Source organism: Podarcis bocagei (assembly GCF_964188305.1).
Source record: "Podarcis bocagei genome assembly, chromosome: 17".
Classification (NCBI taxonomy): Eukaryota; Metazoa; Chordata; class Lepidosauria; order Squamata; family Lacertidae; genus Podarcis; species Podarcis bocagei.
Window position 1 is genome coordinate 15973502 of NC_138143.1, and position 22322 is coordinate 15995823.

Genomic DNA, 22322 nt, shown 5'->3' on the forward strand with positions numbered 1-22322 from the left:
GGCACGACGGGTTTCTTTCATCGACCAAGCTATTAACTTTCTCGTTGAGTGAAAGAGGGGTTGGCAATGGCGAGGAGAAGAACACCTACTTGGTTTTAGGATTAAGCAATATGCTTTTATATATGTTGGAAGCCGCCTAGAGTGGCTGGGGCAACCCAGGCAGATGGGCGGGTTGCAAATATTATTATTTTTAAATTATTATTATTATTATTATTATTAGGTGCTCCAGACATCCCTTACCTGAAAGCCTCTCTCTCTGTGCAATCACTCGATAATGTCAAACCCAAAGTGCACATGTATTCGGTCGTGGATCATTAAACAAGACTAGAGCAGTGCTTTACGCAAATGCTCTCCTACAAAGTGTTTATTGAAGTTGGCAAGGGCCTTTTTGCAGCCTGAGTATTCTATATTACGAGCCTTGTCAGGTGGTTCCTTAGAGAGATAAGGCTGTGTACACATGTTCGTTTCTTCTGCATCTGCTGGTCTAGGAAGCCAGGCACTCATGGTATTCGCCACCACCCGTATCTAGCCTACATTTTCAAATGAAATACTGCATTTTGATTCATTCCCCTCAAACCAGCTTTGATCAGAATGGAAAAAAGGACTTCTCTGCATTTAAACTGGTAATGTGTACGCAGCCTAAGAAAGGACAGAAAAGTCTTCCTCTGCGGTGTTACAGGGGAGGTGCTGGTTAGGCCCTCTCCAAAGTGTGCTCTAAGTTTGCACAGCATAACTGTGCGGCCCACAAAGCTTTTCTATAATGGATCCCATTCCCTGAAACATGCTCTGAACCCTCCTGCAGCACACACAAGTGTTCTGCTGCAGACAAGGCAATGCGGAAAGGCAGCTGTAGCAAACTTCATTCCAGTTGTTGCTCTTGTCTCCTCTAGCTGCCCACAGTGCACCTGGTTCCGATGAAAGGCAGACCCCATAATAATAATAATAATAATAATAATAATAATAATAATAATAATAATTTATTATTTATACCCTGCCCATCTGGCTGGGTTTCCCCAGCCACTCTGGACGGCTTCCAACAGAACAGTAAAATACAATAACCTAGTAAACATTAAAAGCTTCCCTACACAGGGCTGCCTTCAGATGTCTTCGAAAAGTTTAGTAGTTGTTTTTCTCTTTGACATCTGGTGGGAGGGTGTTTCACAGGGCGGGTGCCACCACCAAGAATGCCCTCTGCCTGGTTCCCTGTAACTTGGCTCCTCGCAGGGTATGGAACCGCAAGAAGGCCCTCAGCGCTGGACCTCAGTGTCCAGGCAGAACGATGGAGGTGGAGACGCTCCTTCAGGTATACTGGATCAAGGCTGGTTTTGCATAAGTATAGAGCCAATGAACTAGCAACCAACGAATCTGTACCTCTGTGGAAATAACATGAGCACCAGGAACAAACTATCACTCACTCACTCACTCACTCCCTCGCCTGCCCCCAAACCCACCTAGAATGCACATGGTGAAATTCTGAATTTACAAGCCATCATCTCCAACTCTTATTATGGAGGTTTTGCAGAGATGTTCCAAATGAAAATGTCAAAATAGAGCATCCCTTCAGCAAAGCTTGAGGGTGAAACACTGTGGTCTCTACCACCAGCCAGGTGTAATAGGGCTACTAGGAGAATACACCTCACAACTTTCAGGAAGAACATCATGGGAAAAGGGAGACCTATCTGACCCCATCCATTCAGGCTGGTCACTGAGGGCAAATGGTGCACTGCCAACCAACCAACCTCAGCCTGCCTTTGGTCAGCCCCAACCTACCTGCTTTTCTCCTTACAACCTGCCGAGAGCGTGGCACTGCCAGTCAGCTCCCTTCTCCTTAGTTTCAGTGTTGCCCTTGCAGAACTCATCAGGGAAGAGGATGGGGACAAAACTAGATGTAAGAAGCTGGCTGGATGAGTGAGAGTGGTGGGAGCCAACTGCCCAAGAGCCCCACAGGGAGGACACAGAAAAAGACGACTTCAAACCTGGTGGCCAGCGGGGGTGGAGATGGAGGCTGGGCACCCACAGAATATTTTTTTTCTGTGGGTGCCTGTGCCCCCTGGACCCCCTGAAGTTGGTGTCCCTGTGGAGGAGCAAGTGCCATTGTTCAACTACGCAATGCATTTTTCTTATCCATCCTGAATCTTCCAGCATTCTGCTTCATTAGATGCCCATGACTTCCTGTGCTATCCTGCCTAGAGCTGATGGTAATAATAATAATAATAATAATAATAATAATAATAATAATAATAATATTTATACCCCACCCATCTGGCTGGGCTTCCCCAGCCACTCTGGGAGGCTTCCAACAGAATATTAAAATACTGTAATACATCAAACATTAAAAGCTTCCCTAAAGAAGGCTGCCTTCAGATGTCTTCTAAAAGTCTGGTAGTTGTTGTTCTCTTTTACATCTGGTGGAAAGGCATTCCACAGGGCAGGTGCCACTACCGAGAAGGCCCTCTGCCTGGTTCCCTGTAACTTGGCTTCTCGCAATGAGGGAACCGCCAGAAGGCCCTCGGCGCTGGACCTCAGTGTCTGGGTAGAAGGATGGGAGTGGCGACGCTCCTTCAGATATACTGGTATTCACAGTCCCAAACATCTGGAGGGTACCACATTGGCTACCCAATGCTAGAGACACCCAAGGCTGCGGTTTGTTTGTTTTTGTTTTCTACTGCTACCTCATACCTGCGTCCAGTCACTCAGAAGCCACTCAGGGGGACAGTCCTCATTTTGGCAGGCTTGTTGGGAGGCGGGCCTCAAAGTGGAGCAGAATGTTTCTGGAAGCTCCAGGAAACTCCCATCGGCCATGCGCTGCTTGCAGAGCACTTCCCGCTTCTCAAGGCCACCCCCGCACGTCTGTGAACACTGGAGGACAACAGAAGCGGCAGAGGCCTCAGAGCCTGCTGACATTTGCAGCAACTGCCATGCGTCAGGTTGCCTGAATCACAACTGACGTGAATGGGAGCAACCTGACTGCATGTGAGATGGCAGCCATTACATACAGCCTACTTGTGAGAAGAGTGTAAGTTAAACAAACAGCAGAAGCGGAGCCGTCCTTTGGTGCTCTCTTTGCTCAGAAAACCCTCTGTTCAACACCAGGCCCAACCTAACTCCACAGTCTAATCCACCACCCCCACCAAATTTTAATTCATGGGAAAGCTACCTGGGTCTTCAATCCGCAGCTCCCTATATAATTGGTTTGCAAGGTTAATATAATAAACTACTAAACCACATAGTCCTTTATTTTTATGACTCTTGGTGACTGCTGTGAGCACTGCTTCCAAAAATAAAAGGGGAGGGTTATTGGAGTCAATGTAAGTATGTTAGATTAATTTCTAATAAACCACATCTCCCTCCCTCTTTAAGCTAAATCTTCTCCTGCATACATTCATGCAGGTCAGGAACTAGATTATAAACTTGTATAGAGATTCACTGGACCCAATGAGGCCAGTGAGGCCCTGCTTCTAGCATTTCTTTTTATGCACAAACCACCAGGTTAAAGAACATGGTGCCCATGTTGTGGTCTGCAACTTCCACCATACTGGCTAGGGCTGATGGGAGTTGGAGTCCAAAATCTAAGGTACCATGTTGGGTTCCCTAAAGTAAGTTGAAACTGGTTCCATACTCTCCTGGTATGTCCCACAGAGGACCTTACGGTCTTCAAACAAAAACATCTTGGAGGTCCCAGGCCACAGAGAGGTTAGGCTGGCTTCAACCAGAGCCAGGGCTTTTTCGGCTGTGGCTCCGATCTGGTGGAACACTCTGTCACAAGAGACTAGGGCTCTGCGGGACTTGACATCTTTCCACAGGGCCTGCAAGACAGAGCTGTTCCACCAGGCCTTTGGCCAGGGCACAGCCTGACCCCCTTCTTTGGCAATCCTCACAGAACTCTAGCCCAATGGTTGCCATTAATCTGATTTGAATTGATTTTACAATGAAATGATTTTAGAATGTTGTATCATTTTAATGTTGTTAGCCGCTCTGAGCCCGGCTTCGGCTGGGGAGGGCGGGATATTAATAATAATAATAATAATAATAATAATAATAATAATAATAATAATAATTATTCTATTTGCACCTGTCAGTTGGCTAATACCAATTAGTGTCTTGTATGTTAATCCTTGGGAAGACTTATCACATTCATATTTCCTCTGATAAAAAACTTCCTACAATCTTGGTTTCACATGTTATTATCCCTTTTGGTTCCCAATTAAAGAGCGTTAGATCAAGCGAGTGAGAGAACTACTCAATGGAGTCCGTTCACATATTCAACTGCAAGGTTAGCAAGCAGTGAGAAATAAAAGGGATGTCTAAGCCTGTACTTGTGAACCAGCTCTATGTCCCACATATGACAATGTGCAGAATGAACCGTGAGTTGGAAGGCAATGAAAACAGGCGTGAAGGAGAAGTCGCGTTGTGTGCTTGTCCCTACAGTCCCTTTGACATTATAGCTAAACCATTTACAAAATGTCTGACGAGGGCTGACATGATATGGGAGATAGACCTACCCACAACAACAGGCTCTTTCTGATGCTTTAGGATGCTAAAGTCTCCCATAAAGGTGTTTTAATGCACAGGTGTGTGTGCATAGGTACTTCGCTATCCAATCTACCAGACAAAACACACATACAACACACAAAGAGGTTCTGCTTTGTGAAACACAAAAGGAGCTTTCAAATTATTTGGGGCTAGTTTTTAGAATTATTCGCTGAGTAGTACCTAGAGCAGTAAAGGGAGGCACACCGATGAGATTTCTTTTCTTTCTTTGCCCTTGCATTATTATGAATTGCAGCTGCATTATTTATATTGTTGTAGCTATTATTAATGTATTTTTTACACATTTATTTATCCCCTTTTTCTGCTCCCCTGTACTGTTTGTATCTGTAGCATATGTATTAACTAGAATTACCGGGTGGGTGCATCAATATGTTTGGGTATGTGAGGAGGGGTAATGGGAGGGAGAAATGAAGGAGGCGGCTGTCGACTGCAGCATAATTTTGTGAAAAAGAAAACCTCAACAAACTACAGTGGAACCTTGGTTCTCAAACGTAATCCATTACTGGAGTCCGTTCGACTCCTGAAACAGTTCAGGAACCAAGGCATGGCTTCCAATTGGCTGCAGGAGCTTCCTGCAGCCAATCAGAAGCCGTGCTGGTCGCTTGGCTTCCAAAGAACGTTCAAAAACCGGAACAATCACTTCCAGTTTTCGATCATTCAGGAGACGGAACGTTTGGCTCCCAAGGCGTTCAGGAGCCGAGGTTCCACTGTATTCGCAACAGCGAAAGGTAAATAAACACCCAACAGCTTTACAACTTTAAACTTTTGTAAGCAAAGCGACTAAAAAACAGTGACAGTAACAACATATTGTATACAGCAGGGCGAGAGCCTTGCTACTGAAATGCTTCATTATGTGGACTGTCATTCACAGAGCACTAATTCACCAGTTGTCTGAAATGTGCCGAAATTAACAGCGATTATAACTCCCTTCTGTGGACAAGTTAATATCTGGTAAGCAGTTATTTTCTACACTCGCTCTTGGAATTGTTCACTTGCATTGTTAGGCAGTGAGACCAAAACAGATGCAGAAGGAAAAAGGAATCATGCTTTCCAAAACTTTAATGGTTGCTGTTGGATCCTAAAGCATTCTAATTTGCTGCATTCAGCAAGGTCCCCCCCCCCACTTCTTCCCAAAATACTGGGAGAAACAGTTTTGAAGGGGCAGGAGAGGGGAAAGAAGCCTTTAAAAATGTTCTGGGACATATCAGCCCAAGGAACTTTAATAGATATTCTGAAAAGTGAGCCATGGTTTGTTCTATTAAAAGTCCCTTTCCTTCAGCAATAAAGTGAAGATAGAAAAAGATTTATTGATGCAACATTTTGCAGCCACTTTCTGCAAAAGAGATGTTTACCGGGGCTTATAAAAATGAATTCTGATACCATTTTCTTTGGGGTGGGAGGCAAGGAGAGGAGATAACCCCTCAAAACAAGGTAAACACCCTCACAGCTTTATCCCAAATATGGAACATTTTAAAAATAAAGACTTGAATTTATAAGGATGTATTTTTAATCACTCGAAATGTTAAACATGCTGATGGTTATCTCAGGAGTTCTTCTGCCAAGAACATTAAAGCTTTATTAAATAAATAAATAAAGATCTAATTTGGACCATCTTTCCTTATGAGAACTCAAAAGCCGCAGCGAAGAAGAGTGGTAACGCTTGTAGCTAAAATATTGTATTCATGTAAAAAGCTGCAGTAGATACAATGAGCTTCCCAGAGTGAGGTTTACCCCATGTCAGTGGGGCAGCCAAAGAGGGTGTCTATGGGGGCAGTGGGCTTGCCTCAAAATCAAAGCAGAAATGAGAGACTGTGTTGATCAGGGGTCAGCAACCTTTTTCAGCCATGGGCCGGTTCACCGTCCCTCAGACCATATGGTGGGCCAGACTATATTTTGAAAAAAAATAATGAATTCCTATGCCCCACAAATAACCCAGAGATGCATTTTAAATAAAAGCACACCTTCTACTCATGTAGAAACTGTTAGAATTCCTGCTCCATGATTGCAGTCATGGGATTGTTGTCTTTCACATGACAGTGTATATTTTGACTCCACAAAGCACGAAGTGACGGAGACAGGATGTTTGTGTTATTGTGTTCCGTGAAGTGGGACTATTGTCCTGTTTTTCCCCTCTTTGCTGACTGATGCTAGAGAGGGAGGGGTGCCACGTTGCAGTGCTCCGTGTGTGTTTATATGTAAATAAAGTAGATTAGCCCAAATGCTGAGTTGCTGAGGTCTATCACGCATGATGCACAAACTCTGTGGATCCCAAGTGTGCCAGTGCTGGTTGCCATTGGTCGCTGTGATGTTCGGGCTGAAGAAAGCTTTTGAAGCTCCCAAATGAAAGACCGGGAGGGAGAGAACATGCCAGTCGGGCATGTGTCTCTGGCAGGGTCCTACTTGAGTGTAGGCCGAGCTCCTGACAAAAACACCAGGCAGGCTCCACAAATAACCCAGAGATGCATTTTAAATAAAAGGACACATTCTACTGATGTAAAAACACGCTGACCATCCGTGCGCCAGATTGAGAAGGCGATTGGGCCGCATCCGGCCCATGGACCTTAGTTTGCCTACCCCTGGTGTTGATCTTTGATGGGGTTCAGAATTTGCATCTTCCCTGTTTGTTGCGCAAGTGGAGGAAATGTCATGCCTTGGTTCACTGAAAGACATTACTTACCTGTTGCCACTCCGAGAGGTACCAGGACGGGGGGCAGTCGAAACGATTGCAGGCTTGCACCTGGATGGGCTGGGGCTTGTGGCACAGCCCATCTGCCAAGATCACCGTCTCATTGGTTTCTCGCGAGAGGAGGTGAGAGCAGAAGACGTCTCGGGTCTGCAGTCCTACGCCGCAGGTGAGGCTACAGGAGCTCCACTGCCCCGTCTCCCACCTGAGGGGGAAAAGCCGAGAAGAGGAAACCGCTGCATCAAAACAAGTTTCCCAAACCTCCTACCAATCTGTCTGCCTTTTCTTTTCGCTCTGCGTGAGAAACTCTGGAATGGATCCAGCCTACAATCCTATACACCAGGAGTGGGGCATCTTTATAAGAGGCTGTGTTCCCTTCTGGGCACCTCTGCCCCTGGTGGGCAAGGCCAGAGTCAAAAAAGAAATGGTCACAACTCTGACCTAGATCCAGTCATGCAGAAGTTTTTACACAAACCCAGGATGGCCACTTACAGAGGCAAACACAAAAAGGAGTCTACTAGTTATTTGAGAAAGGCTGTGGAATCTGGGAAGGTGGTACATGTGCAGCTCCCCAGGGGATGGTATTACTGTGCCATTGGACTGGGAGTCTTCATAAGAGAGATGCTCCAGAGGAAGAACTGTGAGGGAAGAGAGACTTTCTGTTCATCATTGGCTCCCTACATTGGCTCCCAGTACGTTTCCAAGCACAATGACCGCTCCACGCTTAAAACGGGGGGCGCCCTTTGCGTGGACGCGCGCAGCCCCTAGATCTGGAGCGGCTCCAACAGCAATAGGCTTGGTTTGCCTTCCCTCAGGTGGGATACCTGGAGGTCTCCGCCTACCTCAGTCAGTTGTCCAATCCCACCTGGGGGAAGCGTTGCCAAGGAGACCAGGCCAGGTAGGGGAGGGATTACCTGCCCACACAATAGAGGGAGGATCTTACCTGGGAATCCTCACTTGGCTCCAGAGCTTCTCCCACCCTACCCACCCTCAGTTAATGTCTTCTTTTGCAGGTTAACTTTTCTTCATAGGTTTTGCAGGTTAACTTTTCTTCACAGGTATGCGGGCGCTGCTACGTTAAGGTCGCTGTTAAAGGGCCGGAAAGGAATTTCCCTGCATTGGCAGGTTTCGCCTTTCCCATAGCAAAACGTCACATCTTTGGCGGTATCAGGCCTTGGGCGGAATCCTTTAGTCCATCTTCCTCTTTGCGGCGGCGATACCAGGGTTCCCCGTTAAAGGAGTTTCTGAAGGGAGGCTTTGACCGTACGCCGAAAGGTCGTCATTGTTCTCCCCTGCGGCGGCGGCGTAACCGGGGCGGCTATCTCTGCTTGAACATATGTTCTCCAGAGCCGGCCCATCTCCCCCCCCCCCACACTGGATAACCCTGATGCTCCCTAGGTCCCCGGCTGGGGACTGGGGAGGGAGAACGCCCAATGCCTGAGCCAAGGTCTACCCACATTTGAAAGTTAATAAAGTTGTGGCCAATTTAATCCCATAGCACGTTGTCATGAGTCGTTATTTCACATGATGGGGGGACCGCGTGGGATCTGGGGACTCCACCTGTCCACGCAATTCAAAGTGTTGGTGCTGACCTTTAAAGCCCTAAACGGCCTCAGTCCAATATACCTGAAGGAGCATCTCCACCCCCATCTTTCAGCCCAGACACTGAGGTCCAGCGCAGAGGGCCTTCTGATGGTTCCCTCCATGCGAGAAGTGAGGTTACAGGGAAGCAGGCAGAGGGACTTCTTGGTGGTGGCGCCCGCCCTGTGGAACGCCCTCCCATCAGATATCAAGGAAATAAACAACTATCTGACTTCTAGAAGACATCTGAAGGGAGCCCTGTACAGGGAAGTTTTTAATGTCTGATGTTTTAATGTATTTTTAATACTCTGTTGGAAGCTGCCCATAGTGGCTGGGGAAACCCAGCCAGATGGGCAGGGTATAAATAATTTATTTATTTATTTATCATCATCATCATCATCATCATCATCATCATCATCATCAGGCAATGGCTTTCCCACCTGTTTTGCCCCGCCCTCCAGCCCTAGGAGCCTCTCCCAGATCATGACATTGAGACCAGCAGAAGCAGCTGGGAAGAGAGAAGAGGAGCTCAAGGACATATATATTTAAAATAATTTTATAAGTTATGTTGTTTTCCTTGTTTTTCAACTTGATCCTTTTACATGACTTTGTGGTGTTTTATGCATTGTGACTGGCCACCATTTTTATTGATTACACTGTAGTAATTCCTTATTGTATTTGTTAAGTGTAAACTGTTTAATTACTATTTGCTGATATTTAATTTTACTGTTTACCATTACGTTCTAATGGCTTATTGAATATTGCTTTATTGTTTATTTTAAAGTTATTGTGGCTTTTTTTGTAATTGGATCAGATTGTTAATGTGTGTGACCTTGGCTGTCTATTTTGTTGTTTCTTCGCCTTGTGAATAATAAGATAGAAAGGCAGTATGCAAATGAAAAGTGAAATGAAAATGAAATGTTCCAGTACAGATGTAGTCTATTTTCTGGATGCAGATTGCACCCAGCATACAACTCAGGCACAGAGCAGGATACATCCTCCATTGTACGGTGTTTGCATTCTGAATGTTGCTGGCCAGGATTTGAGGTTTAAATTTGAAATGGTTAACCTTGCAATGTGTTGCCGATGGCAAAAAATTATGCTGTGCATATGCATACATGGGCACAATTGCACAATGAATACTCGTATCACAATGCCATGTTTTTTTTAACCTATTGACTTGTTCTAGGCCTAGCATCGTCAATCTGGGGTGCTATAACTATTCCATTTCTCGATGAGAGATTGGCAGATTACAGCTGCTTTTTGTGAGAGAGCGCAACTAAACAGGTCCATGTTGGCCACAATCCTTAAGCTGCCTATTTCTTAAATTATTGTGACCGAGAGAAATGTTGCAACCTAGAAAACATAATGCTCGTGAACTACCCTGATATGATGTTCTGCGCCCTCATGATGGTCTATTTTCTTTTCTTCACTTCACACTGTCATGTCATGTTGGCACCACTTTCCCTGTACTTCACACTGTTGGGTTGGGTTCTTTTTTTGTGCCTCTTCAGAAAGAGAAGGTGCGAGAGCAGCTCACCTTGAACCAGGGAGACAAAGAGAACCAGCCAAGGCTTTCGTTCAGTCAGAACTCAGTTCCGGCACCTCTCAGGTGGGCGCCATTGCCATTACAGTGGATGCTCGGGTTGCGAACGTGATCCGTGCGGGATGCACGTTTGCAACCTGCAGCGTTCACAACCCATGTCTGTGCACGAGCGGGTTGTGATTCAGCACTTCTGCGCATGCGCAAAGCGTGATCTAGCGTGCATGCGCGACCGCTGAAACCTGGAAGTAACCTGTTCCAGTACTTCCGGGTTTCGGCGGTCCGCAACCTGAAAAAATGCAACCTGAAGCAGCTGTAACCCGAGGTACGACTGAATATGAGGAGAAGGGAGGCGTTCAGGGTGAGTTCCAGTACCTCTTTTTATAGAAAAATAGCACTGGACCCAGCACATGTCAGGGTATCCTGGAGAGGCAGTCCTGTGAATATATACCGGCTCTCTCCCAGAATCTTATTTAGTGACCTTAATAAGGCTTTTTGAAAGCCAAGGGACTTTATGAGCATTGCCTAAATTATGATAAACGAGGGGGCTGCTATCACCACTTTTCTGTGGGACAGCAATGGCACCTGGCCACCGTTTAATCTAATTCAGAGCAAGTCTCCTTGATACACGAACCTTGAATTACAGGTCCCACGAAGTTGTCAGTCGGAATTAATAATGACATATCAGCTACCCTCTGTGCCTGGCACACCTTAGAGGTATTCAGAGTACTTGGTGGTAAAAAACAAAACAAGACCCAAAACCCAAAATAAAATCCTGCCTTTTGTCTCTTCTTTGGAGGTCTATTTCAATGCAGAGCTTATTGCAACACTTGCCAAAGTTTATTCTTCTGGAGTGGGAGGTTTTCCAGTTACCTCCAGCAGCTCATTGTTTATCCGTGGAATAAATGCTCACCATTTATGTTGGCAATGAGCAGCCTAGCAGGCCATAAGAAGGAATGCATCCTTTATTTGGCTTCTTTAATAATAATAATAAAAGTTCGCAAGTTTTTTTTAAAAAATCCTATTTTTTAACTTTGGATGAAAATAAATCCTGTAGCCTTTTAAAATGTTCGTTTCCCCCCCTGATTTTCTAAGTAGAGCTGAAATTGAAGAAAGAAAGGGGGACTTTTAAACAGTTTCCTGATTTAGCGAAGTAGTAGGCATGACTGTAAGGCATCATTACCAGTTTTTCCTCTGTTTCCATCATAAACATGCACATTAATGAGGATTTTTAGGAGTGAATCTTTGAACAAAAATTGTGTTCGACTGAAACTGGAGTGAAAGGGAGGACCCACAAAATTGTGGTTTTTTGCACAGTAAGCTCCAATCTTCTGAATGGTCGCAGGCACATAAGTTTGGTTGTGCAAGCCTAGCATGTTTCAGAACCAAGTGTGCAAGAGAGATTATCTGATGCAAAGTGGAAGGAGGAGGAAGCAGATGATCAGGTGATATGACACTACCTTTAGCAAGTGGTCATAGTTAAAACTTTGCAAAAGCATAGGGAACTCTAGCCCTTCTCTAGATGAAAGACCAACTTAAAATTCTTGGCTCTGACCTCTGTTTCCAAATTGTCAATTTATAAACCCACAACGAACGGCTGCTGGATTGTGGTCTTCAACAGTCTCTTTGCTACCCAAAGAAGCACCAGGAACAGCAGCAGCAGCACGGTGGTTCTTTGCCATTGTTTCCTATGGAAATTTGGCATGCAGATAAATCAAACCTGCAGGAGGAGCTGGCTAGAAGCCCACTCATTTACCCCCCAAGGGCAACTGTTGAAAGCACTAAGCACATCTCCAGACCTGCCACATAACTGCTGGAATGCGATTATGTCTTTTAACCACAAGCAGCTATCTAAAAGGGTTTCAGCTTCTACAAGCGTGCAAAAGGCCAGGAGCAGGAGGCTCCTCGCTTACGCACGGTCTTTAGATGGTTGAAAAACAGAAATGTGCTCAATCTTCTGTTCCAAGAGGAGAGGAAGGCAGAGGGGCAAACTCTCTTCTCTGCCATAAGGTCAAGTGAAACTCATGGTGTGAACCGATGTTATCATAGGATTGCAAGTTCCTTCTCCTGATTCTAAATCACATGTAGAAGAGGAGAAACTTGCCGTACGATGGAGTGCTGTCGTACAGAATGTTTCTCTAGTCCTTATGGGGAAAAGTCAGATAACTAGACACTGGAATTCTGTTTAAAACAGCAGTCAATGTCTTCCAAGCTGCCGTGCTAGTTCTGTCCTGAGCATCTCTACAAGGATTGCTTGTATCCTGCATTTGGCTCCTTCCCATAGAATTGTAGCTATGACACAAAGACCCAAGGCATCTTGAATACTCATTGCTATGGGTCAGCTCTGGGCTGTAGGCAGCAGCCTAGAGAGAGTCTGGAGTTTGGGACATGGAATCAGGACCAGAGAGCAATCAGGCAAAGAGCAGTTGGGAAAAGGCACACCAGAAAGGCCTGACTGGAGAACATCCCAGGAGCTGGGATGAGAAGAGGAGCAGAAACACTAGACCAGGTATAGGCAAACTCGGCCCTCCAGATGTTTTGGGACTACTATTCCCATCTTCCCTGACCACTGGTCCTGTTAGTTAGGGATCATGGGAGTTGTAGGCCAAAAACATCTGGAGGGCCGAGTTTGCCTATGCCTGCACTAGGCATGTTAAAGCTCAAATAGACCTAGTTGCTCAAGCAAAGCAAACCGTCTCATCTTCCTTCCTATCCAGAATGAACCAGCGGCCTGCCTCAGTGGGTGGAAGCAGTCTAGATCCAGAAGGTTCTTCCCCAAGAGCTGGAGCAAATTGCATGGCCAGGCAGAGATTGTCATGGTATGGTTCATGGGTGATCAAAGTCCTGGCTGGGGACATCGGGACAGGGGGCAAGATGGCGGGGTGGGAGCAGGAACTGGAGTCCAGAAGCCAGGAGTGGGGAAGCCAAGAGTCTGAGTATCAGAGAGCTGGGAGTCAAGAAGCCAAGGATCAAGGAGTCACAAAGGCAGGGGTCCAAGGAGCAAGGAGTCACAAAGGCAGGGGTCCGAGGAGCAAGGAGTCAAGGAAGCAAACCCAGCAAGGCAAGGAGCGTGTTGCTGTGGCAAAGAGCTGAAGGGAAATGCTGACCTTATATCCCTTCCCAGATCTTGCCACCAGGTGCTGTGAGTTACCAATCGGCCTCACCTGTGTGGCCGCGCCTTGCCTCTTCAGAACAACCTTAGGAAGGCCCCAGTCCTGGTCACAGGGCCTGGCTCCTGCACGCACACCTGACAGAGATGTGGAGCCACCCTCTTGCTGCAGCTTCCTGAATGGGACGAGGCAGGGTAACAGTGAGGTTTGGTTTGCCTGGGCAGGGCTACCAGGCTGGCTCTGGTGATATGGCCACACATCCCTGACTGCTTCCTTGCCTCCCGCCCTGCTCAGGTAAGCTGCAGCAATGCTGGTGTCAGGAAGGTGGCTCCATGGGTCCACTCCGCCACACACAGGCCACTGCTACCTGAGGTTGCAGTTATGGAACTCACTGCGTGGGGCAGAGATCAGGAGTTCCTGAAACTATGAATAATGGGAAACCAAAATGTGAAGAAACTTGGCAAAGCCACTTCCGCCCTGCAGAGGAGGTGGGATTGCGGGCTTCACGGCCCAGCCCCCGCACAATTGGGGGAGTCCCCAGTCGCGTCACCCCCTGGCCAGCCAATCGGCTGGCTCTGGGGGCGTGGCCTGCCCTATTTAAGGCAGGCGCGGCCAGGGATCTCCCTCTTTTGCCGCCTACCAGCTGTTCCTGTTTCCCACCCTCCCGCCCTATAAGGTTTCGTTCCTTGACCTCGCTATGGACCTGGGTTGGTCGCCGTTGAGGGGCCTAGTAAGAATTTTTCCACTTGGCAAATTGGCACCAGCCACTTGGTTTTCACCTATCTCATAACAAATCGTCACAACTTTCTTGGTATTGGCAGTTAGGCATTGGTATTGTTCTGTAGATGGAAGAGGGGAGGAAGCGCCATCACCTGCCCCGCATATTGAAGGGTAGTCCAATAAAGGATTCTGGGGGGCGTGGCCCTGTCCAAAGCCTAGGGAGGTGAGGGCCTAAGGCACGCCCCCTAGTGGTGACCCTGGGGGAGTTCCTAGTTGATGTGCATCAGCAGGACTCCCCCTACTGGTGGTTAACCCTTCCCAGACTTCAAGCAGTCGGCTGGAGTCGGATATAGTCGGTTAAGACAATGCCTAAGTCAATACTGCTCATCACCTGTAACCAATAAAGTTGTGGCCTTACTTAGCCCATTAACCTTAATAATTGTGTCATGTGTCTTTATTTCCACTAGGGGGGCGGGAACTCACCACGCAATGATGATCGCTGCAGTGATTGCATTCTAAGGCAGTTTCACTCACGGCTTTTTAAATTGCCGCGGGTGCAATCAGAGAAGTGATATGAGACAGATAGACAGACAGTGCCTGCTGACTGATTTATTGTCTTTCAATTAAATTGTTTCAGATAGCCTTTTATAAATAAATTTTGCCTTAGAGGTTTCAGGTGAAGAGGTGAACATCCATGTGTGCAAAAAATAAGAATAAGAATGAAGAGAACTCCTTTGTGCAAAACACTTTAGAATGAAACCAGTATGTGCCATGAAGATTTAGTAATTATAAACGAATAAGAAGGAGGCAGTGATATATGGCATGATGGATGTTGTGAAGGATGAGGAATTACAATTTCCATAAGGATCACCCAGAGAAAAACGACCCATTGTGGAAAACCAGGTGTCACATCCTGTTAAGAGTTGGACAAATAATCTACAATAAATCATCTGGTTGACAAATTAGATTTCTCCCCACTTGCAATTGTCCATGAAAAAGCCATAAAAAAATACTATGTCCATTTGCTTAATGCATAAACCAATAAGGTAGAATGCTATTTTTACTATGCGAGTTATTCTCAATGACTGGCTCACATGACACACAACACCAATCTTTGCCTTTGCAGAACTGTGCAAATTTGTGGGCTCCCAGAGAGGAATTTGTAGCCATGCTAATCTTCCCCCAAACTTTTTGCTGCTGAACCGCCCTGTGCGAAGGTTCGGCTTACTGACTTGTCTGAACAGTGATTTCTGATTAAGCCCTCTCCTCACTAATCACAAGCTGTAACCAGGCTTGAATTGATGCTTTTGAATTATGGTGCTGGAGGAGACTCTTGAGTCTGCAAGAAGATCAAACCTCTCCATTCTGAAGGAAATCAGCCCTGAGTGCTCACTGGAAGGACAGATCATGAAGCTGAGACTCCAATACTTTGGCCACCTTATGAGAAGAGAAGACTCCCTGGAACAGACCCTGATGTTGGGAAAGATGGAGGGCACAAGGAGAAGGGGACGACAGAGGACAAGATGGTTGGACAGTGTTCTCGAAGCTACCAACATGAGTTTGACCAAACTGCGGGAGGCAGTGGAAGACAGGAGTGCCTGGCATGCTCTGGTCCATGGGGTCACGAAGAGGCGGACATGACTAAACGACTAAACAACAACCAGGCTTGGATTGCAGTTCCCTGCCACCATGCGCAAGTTCTGGCAACACAACAACATATTTACCTAAAAGAGGTCCCAGATCAGGTTTTCTTTTTACACATTCTCATTGATACTTTGGATATTACGGTCAAGATCTATGGGGCTGTTTTTTGTATTTAAAGTCCTGGATGTGTTTTACAGAATGGTTTACCTTTTCCTTTTAAATTGGGATGGGGTACCTGTGGTCTCAGCTGGCATGGCCAATGGCCAGAGATGTTGAGAGTTCTCATCCAACAGTATATGGAAGGCCACAGTTCACCATCCCTGCTCTAAATGATTGGTCTGCATTGCATATCTCAAGCTACCTGTGACATTCCCTTCATTGGGTGTGGTGTGTGCTGTGCTGTTTGAGAAACAGATGCCCCAAATTCCTTTAGGCCAGCCTTTCTCACCCTGTGGGTCCCAGATGTTGTTGGACTACAACTCCCATCACCCCTAGCTAGCAAGGCCAGAGCTCAGGGATGATGGGAGTTGTAGTCCAACAACATCTGGGGACCCATAGGTTGAGAACCACTGCCTTAGGCAAATGGAACAAGTCATGAACTTTCTTAGACCCAGGCTATTGATTGCAATCGTGCTCCTGACTACGTGCTCATTCAACCCAATCCTTTACATCTTTGCTCCTAACTACAGATTGTTTCCAAGACCCTTTGAAATTACTGAATCCAAGTTAGTACCAATTACATCAGTGGGTATACTCTGAGTCGCACTAGCACTGGCTGCAACTCTAAGGCTGCAGTCCTATTCCTACTTAGCTGGGGGTGAGTCCCCTTGAATTCCTTAGACCTTACTTCTGAGTAGACATGGTTGGACTTCTGATGTAAGCCTCACCCAGTGTGAATATGAGCACAGCCTGGGTCTCACTGAAATCAATGCAATTATGCAGGGGGCGTTTGTTTAATTATTTTAGTGACCGAAAAGATGCTCAGGGTCAATAGTTTCCAAACAGGAAGACTTCTATATATAAACCATATTGAGCTGTATAATTGCTGAATAAGGGTTTGGATGGATCCTACAGCTTTCCCACCCTAAAAATGAAACCTCCATAATTTAAGGTATATGGTAAATACTTTCAGGAGTAAAGTATTTAATGAAAACCTGGATGTTTAAGATCGCCCCCTCAAAAAAATAAAAATAAAATAAAAAGGTGCTGCCAAGCAGTCCAAACTTCCTTTTATCGACTGCTTTATAAATAAACTGAGCTATTTTTGCAAATTCGGTAACCATTTCATGATTCTCCCAGTCGTTTCTCCTCCCAACCCCCTCAAAAATGTCAGTTTTAAAGAGAGAGTTTTTACAAATGCTTCTATATGAATGGAAATGATTGAGTAACCTTTTGAAACAGAGTTTTAAAAACAGAGGATAGTAACAGTGGGGCAGTGGGGTGGGGGTAGGTGGTCTTATTAAATCACCAACTTTTTGTGAATTCCGTATTGCACTGGTGTCAAACACAAGGCCCACGGGCCGAATCCGGCTCGCCAGACCTCGTCATGTGGCCCGTGTAGCCGCCGCCGGCCGCCAGCCTTCACCTTTTATTCTCGCTTTTTTTTTTTGACACAAGAAAGCCGCCTCTTCAGCACATGCGCGGCAGCCTACAAGCCAGAGAATGTCTGCCCTCTAGCGGCGCCGGCCGTTCTACACAGGAAACCTCCACTTTACGTGCATTCAGGAAACCTCCACTTGTTTTTATATTGAGCGCATGCCATCCTGTGATGTGACAGATCCAACGGCTGCCTGAACCCTTCTCTCCTGTACGGTAAGTCCTACAGATACAGCCGGCCCTTTGAGGGTGTCCAAACTGCTGATGCGGCCCCCGATGAATTTGAGTTTGACACCCCTGCCGTATTGCAAAGGAAAAGCAAACAGCTTTCTATATAAATGCCTCCCATTGTGGTAAAAAAAAAAAGAGCGTGTGTCTGTGACGAACCTTCTAATTATTACGTTGTTAAGCCATCTTAAAGTGAAGCAATGTTGCTTATTATTATTATTTCTGAAATAAATATTCTTGCCGCTTGGATAGAATATGGTCGGCTATGCATCCTATAGATTAACTCAGTGGTTCTGAAAGGGTGTGGCAGAAGAGGATGGCAACTTTGGTGTGAAGATTCAAGGGCAATCACAGAAACATTTAAACAGTACATTGTAGTATAGTATAGTATAGTATAGTATAGTATAGTATAGTATAGTATAGTATCTTACTTATTTATTCACAGAGTATGGATAGATATCTTTCCAAAATGAGAGCAAGATCATCAAGTGATTCTGGAGGCAAGGGCTAGTTGTGATCTATAATTGCCGTTCGAACAGAGTGCTGGAGAATAGCTTTGACTGTTCTCCATGACCTATACTTGTGAACAGGGATTATGATATATGCAAAAAAATTGGTAAAAATTTATTGGAGAACCACATTGCAAAATCCACATAAGTCTAAATTTCAAAAAATGGCTACATTTTGTGTCTCATATAGGTTCACAAAGTATGAATTTGATAAATTTAGCTTTCAATGCAAACTGAACTAATTTGTCCCCCATCTCTGCTGGAGAGAAGGTGAAATGGAAACTTGCAAATACACTCAAGACCATTCCACCCGTTGCTTTTTCTATTGTTTAAATTATATTTATGGCGAAACTATGAGCATGTGAGATGTATAAAACTTCAAAAGTCTTTCTTGTTTCAATGCTGACTTTATTTATGGGATTTATTTTAAACATATATGAACAGAATGGAAAGGGTGACATTGTTTTCTAACTGCTGGGGAAGCAGTCCTCTTTGTACTAATCCCTAGTCCAGAATAATTAGTAACTAAGAGTACATAGTTAGTAGCAACTAGTGTACCCCATGCTGAGATTAGTTTAAGCAGTTCATATGGGATGAATGAATGGGATGTTGCAAGAACTGCACTTCAACAAGTGCACCGCCAACGATAATTTGCACAGAAATGCAAAACGGTGCCAAGCATCACTTGGCCACTTGCATCGCTGGGTTGTGTTTTCAACAGATGTACAGCTGGGAGAGCTAGCCAGATTGGCCAAGAGCGGAGACTAAAATGTCTGGCTGAATCTGCTTTGAGCAGTGGTAATTGTGGAGGAAAATTAATTCCATGCCACTGAGCTAGCTGATACACCTGCTACATTTCAAGTTTGGAAACTGCTGCATGGCAAGATTGAAATGCCTTTATCCATCTGGCTCCCTGTAGGTCTTGTGTCAGCTTAACTCAGGTCTCAAAATCCAAATAACCTCCTACAGCAATTCCACACCATTTCACAGAGCCATTTGTCCCATTTCTGTAGGTTTTAGGGAAGCAGGGTATTCCGTGATTGTAGCATTGCAACACACGTCTCTGAAGGAAGAAGAAACGGTAGATTTTGCTTCCTTGTTTTTGATAGCATGGGAAGACAGGTCAACTAATGCCGGTGTACTAGAAGAAGCAAAGATCCCCAGTGTTGAAGCAATGATTCTTCAACATCAACCTCATTGGTGCGGATGCCTGATTATCATCTTCCAAAGCAACTACTCTATTCTGAACTTAAAAATGGAAAGCATAATGCTGGTGGTCAACAAAAGAAGTTTAAAGACTGTCTCAAGGCAAATTTTGTAGTATAAACATGGACAATTGGGAAACATTTGCCTGCGAGCACTCCAATCAGAGAATAGCCTTTACCAAAGGTGTCACAGGCTTTGAAGACACTCGAACTCAGGATGCAAGGGAGAAACATGCTAAGAGGGGCCTGTAAGACAGAGTTATTCTGCCTGGCCTTTGGCTTGGAGCCAATTTGATTCCCTCCCTCTCTTTCTTTTTTCTTTCCTTTTCCTCCTGCGAGGAGGCTACATTTTAATATTTTAATGTTTCAATATTCTAATGTTGTATTTTAATTTTGTTTTTAAGTTGTAATCATTCAACTTGTTTTTATTATTGCTTGTAAGCCGCTCTGAGCCCGGCCTTGGCTGGGGAGGGCGGGGTATAAAGAAAAAAATATTATTATTATTATTAATATTAAGAGGAAGGCATGCTTGGCAAACCCTCACTGTGATCAACTTCTGCCTGGAAACCAATGTCCCCACTGTGGAAGGACATGTGGATCCAGAAGTGGCCTCCACAGTCACTTACGGATGCACTGTTAAAGCCATGTTTATGGAAGACAATCTTACTTGGCTATGAGTGATTGCCGAAGAAGAAGAAGAAGAAGAAGAAGAAGAAGAAGAAGAAGAAGAAGAAGAAGAGTAAAATCACAGAGCTCCTAGTAAAGCAGTCTCCTTGGGACTGGATATAGTGGCATGTGGGAAACTTTGGAAGCTTGTGTGGATAAAGCCAATAGCTCAGCAGAGACTTAAAGAGCCAGTGCAAATCTACTTCCTCTCATTCAGATGCATGGAGGCATCAGCCCACACTCATGTTTTCCCCATTCGTACAGCAGTTGGGGGAGACTTTGATCTAGTGCAAGCTGTGCTGCCTTCACTGCTATCTTCAAGGTACCAGCATGGCAGTGGCTCAGAAAAGAGACCCATTTCTCTTTGTGGCTTCTTTCCTTCCTAGCTTGGTGACAGAATGCTGGCCAGATCTATCATGCTGAATGGCAGAAATAAAAGCCCCATTCTGGAGCCTGACATTAGCAATATGGGTTGTTCAAATATAATTTCCTTCCTGCAAAAAAAATGCAGTTTGGTGCCACCAGCACAGATGCTCTCCAGGCTATTCCAAGATATTTTGCTGCTTTGAGTGGCTGTATCTGGTGTGGATTCCATGCTGCACTGCAATGCATGCTGGGACAGAACTCTCTGATCACATGTTTCTTCAGTGGTACTCTAAAAAAGATTGCTTCCTCAAGCCAATCACACTAGGATTGCAAGTGCAATTAAGTGTGTCTGGGGCCACAACCAAAGAGTGAAATACCCCAATACATTTTGGTGCTTGAAGCAGAAAATCCAAATGCAAACCCTATGGTGGTAAAACTAATTAATAAACTAAATTAACCAATCGTTTCTTGCCTTTCTGTAATATTCCATTATCTCACACTGCCTGACCTTAAGTCCAATTAACCCAATTTGGATTTCTCTCCATGTTATATAAACGGGACGCGGGTGGCGCTGTGGGTTAAACCACAGAGCCTAGGACTTGCCGATCAGAAGGCTGGCGGTTCAAATCCCCACGGCGGGGTGAGCTCCCATTGCTCTGTCCCTGCTCCTGCCAACCTAGCAGTTCGAAAGCACATCAAAGTGCAAGTAGATAAATGGGTACCGCTCCAGTGGGAAGGTAAACGATGTTTCCGTGCACTGCTCTGGTTCGCCAGAAGCGGCTTAGTCATGCTGGCCACATGACCCGGAAGCTGTATGCCGGCTCCCTTGGCCAGTAAAGCGAGATGAGTGCCACAACCCCAGAGTCAGTCATGACTGGACGAAATGGTCAGGGGTCCCTTTACCTTTACCATGTTACATGAAAATATATGACAATGTACTTATCTGACTTGCTTTGACTTGTGAATGTGTGAAGCTGTGCAAGTGTAACACATGCCATTTTAAGCACTTATGCTTCCTTACAGCTCTCAACTAATTTTGCAAGCTCAGAGGGTATTGTTTCATAAGCTTGCTATTTCAGCATTGCCAGCTTGGCAACAGATCAGACCCATTCGGTGGGTTTTCTGAGTAGAGAGGCATGATGATTCTGCTCCCCCTCGGCTAAAAAAGCGGCTGTCTCCCAACTTGGAAGAATCCATGAAAAGAGACTATTGTACAGTTATTCTGCATCATTAAGCCTGAACGCAGACAGATCAAAGGCTTCATAAGAAAGGTTTGGGATCAAGAGCTGCGGTCTGCTTTGGCTCTGTGCTCTGATTGGTATCAATCAGAATTTTATAGCTCACAGTGAATCAAAAAGGCACAAAGCCAGCTTTTAGGTAACAAGGCGGAGGAGGAACTTTACAAAGCGGCTGAAGAAAGGAAGGCAAGTTAACAAAAAGAAGCCTGATTGCATACCAGGAAGTATCACCTTTGGTACAAAAGATCCTGATTGGCTGACACAAGTGTTTAATTTGAAAAATGTGTACTCTGCTTGTCCCTGTGTTTGTTGGTTAATTTTCCAGCAGCGAGGTTTCCCATACATTTTGGTACCAGTGGTCTATGTTCACTCCTGGTAGGTCCTTCCAGTGTCTAGTTACAATAGACACAGCGGGTGGTGCTGTGGTCTAAACCACTGAGCATAGGGCTTGCTGATCAGAAGGTCGGCGGTTCGAATCCCTGCGATGGGGTGAGCTCCCGTTGCTCTGTCCCAGCTCCTGCCAACCTAGCAGTTCGAAAGCACGCCAGTGCAAGTAGATAAATAGGTACTACTGCAGCGGGAAGGTAAACAGCGTTTCTATGCACTCTGGTTTCCGTCATGGTGTCCCATTGTGCCAGAAGTGGTTTAGTTCTGCTGGCCACATGACCCAGAAAGCTGTCTG

At 45.5% G+C, this 22322-nt stretch overlaps 1 protein-coding gene across 2 annotated transcripts in view; it reads right to left on the reverse strand.

The window, feature by feature from the left end:
• The window catches only part of ADAMTSL1 (ADAMTS like 1), a 505954-nt gene that overhangs the window by 66829 nt on the left and 416803 nt on the right, over positions 1–22322 (reverse strand). For both annotated transcript variants that reach the window (XM_081176059.1, XM_081176060.1), the window contains 2 exons: positions 7229–7439; positions 2680–2859 (listed from right to left, as the gene is read on the reverse strand). In XM_081176059.1, coding sequence (XP_081032185.1) covers positions 2680–2859; positions 7229–7439 — 391 coding nt within the window. The remainder of the gene's footprint in view (positions 1–2679; positions 2860–7228; positions 7440–22322) is intronic.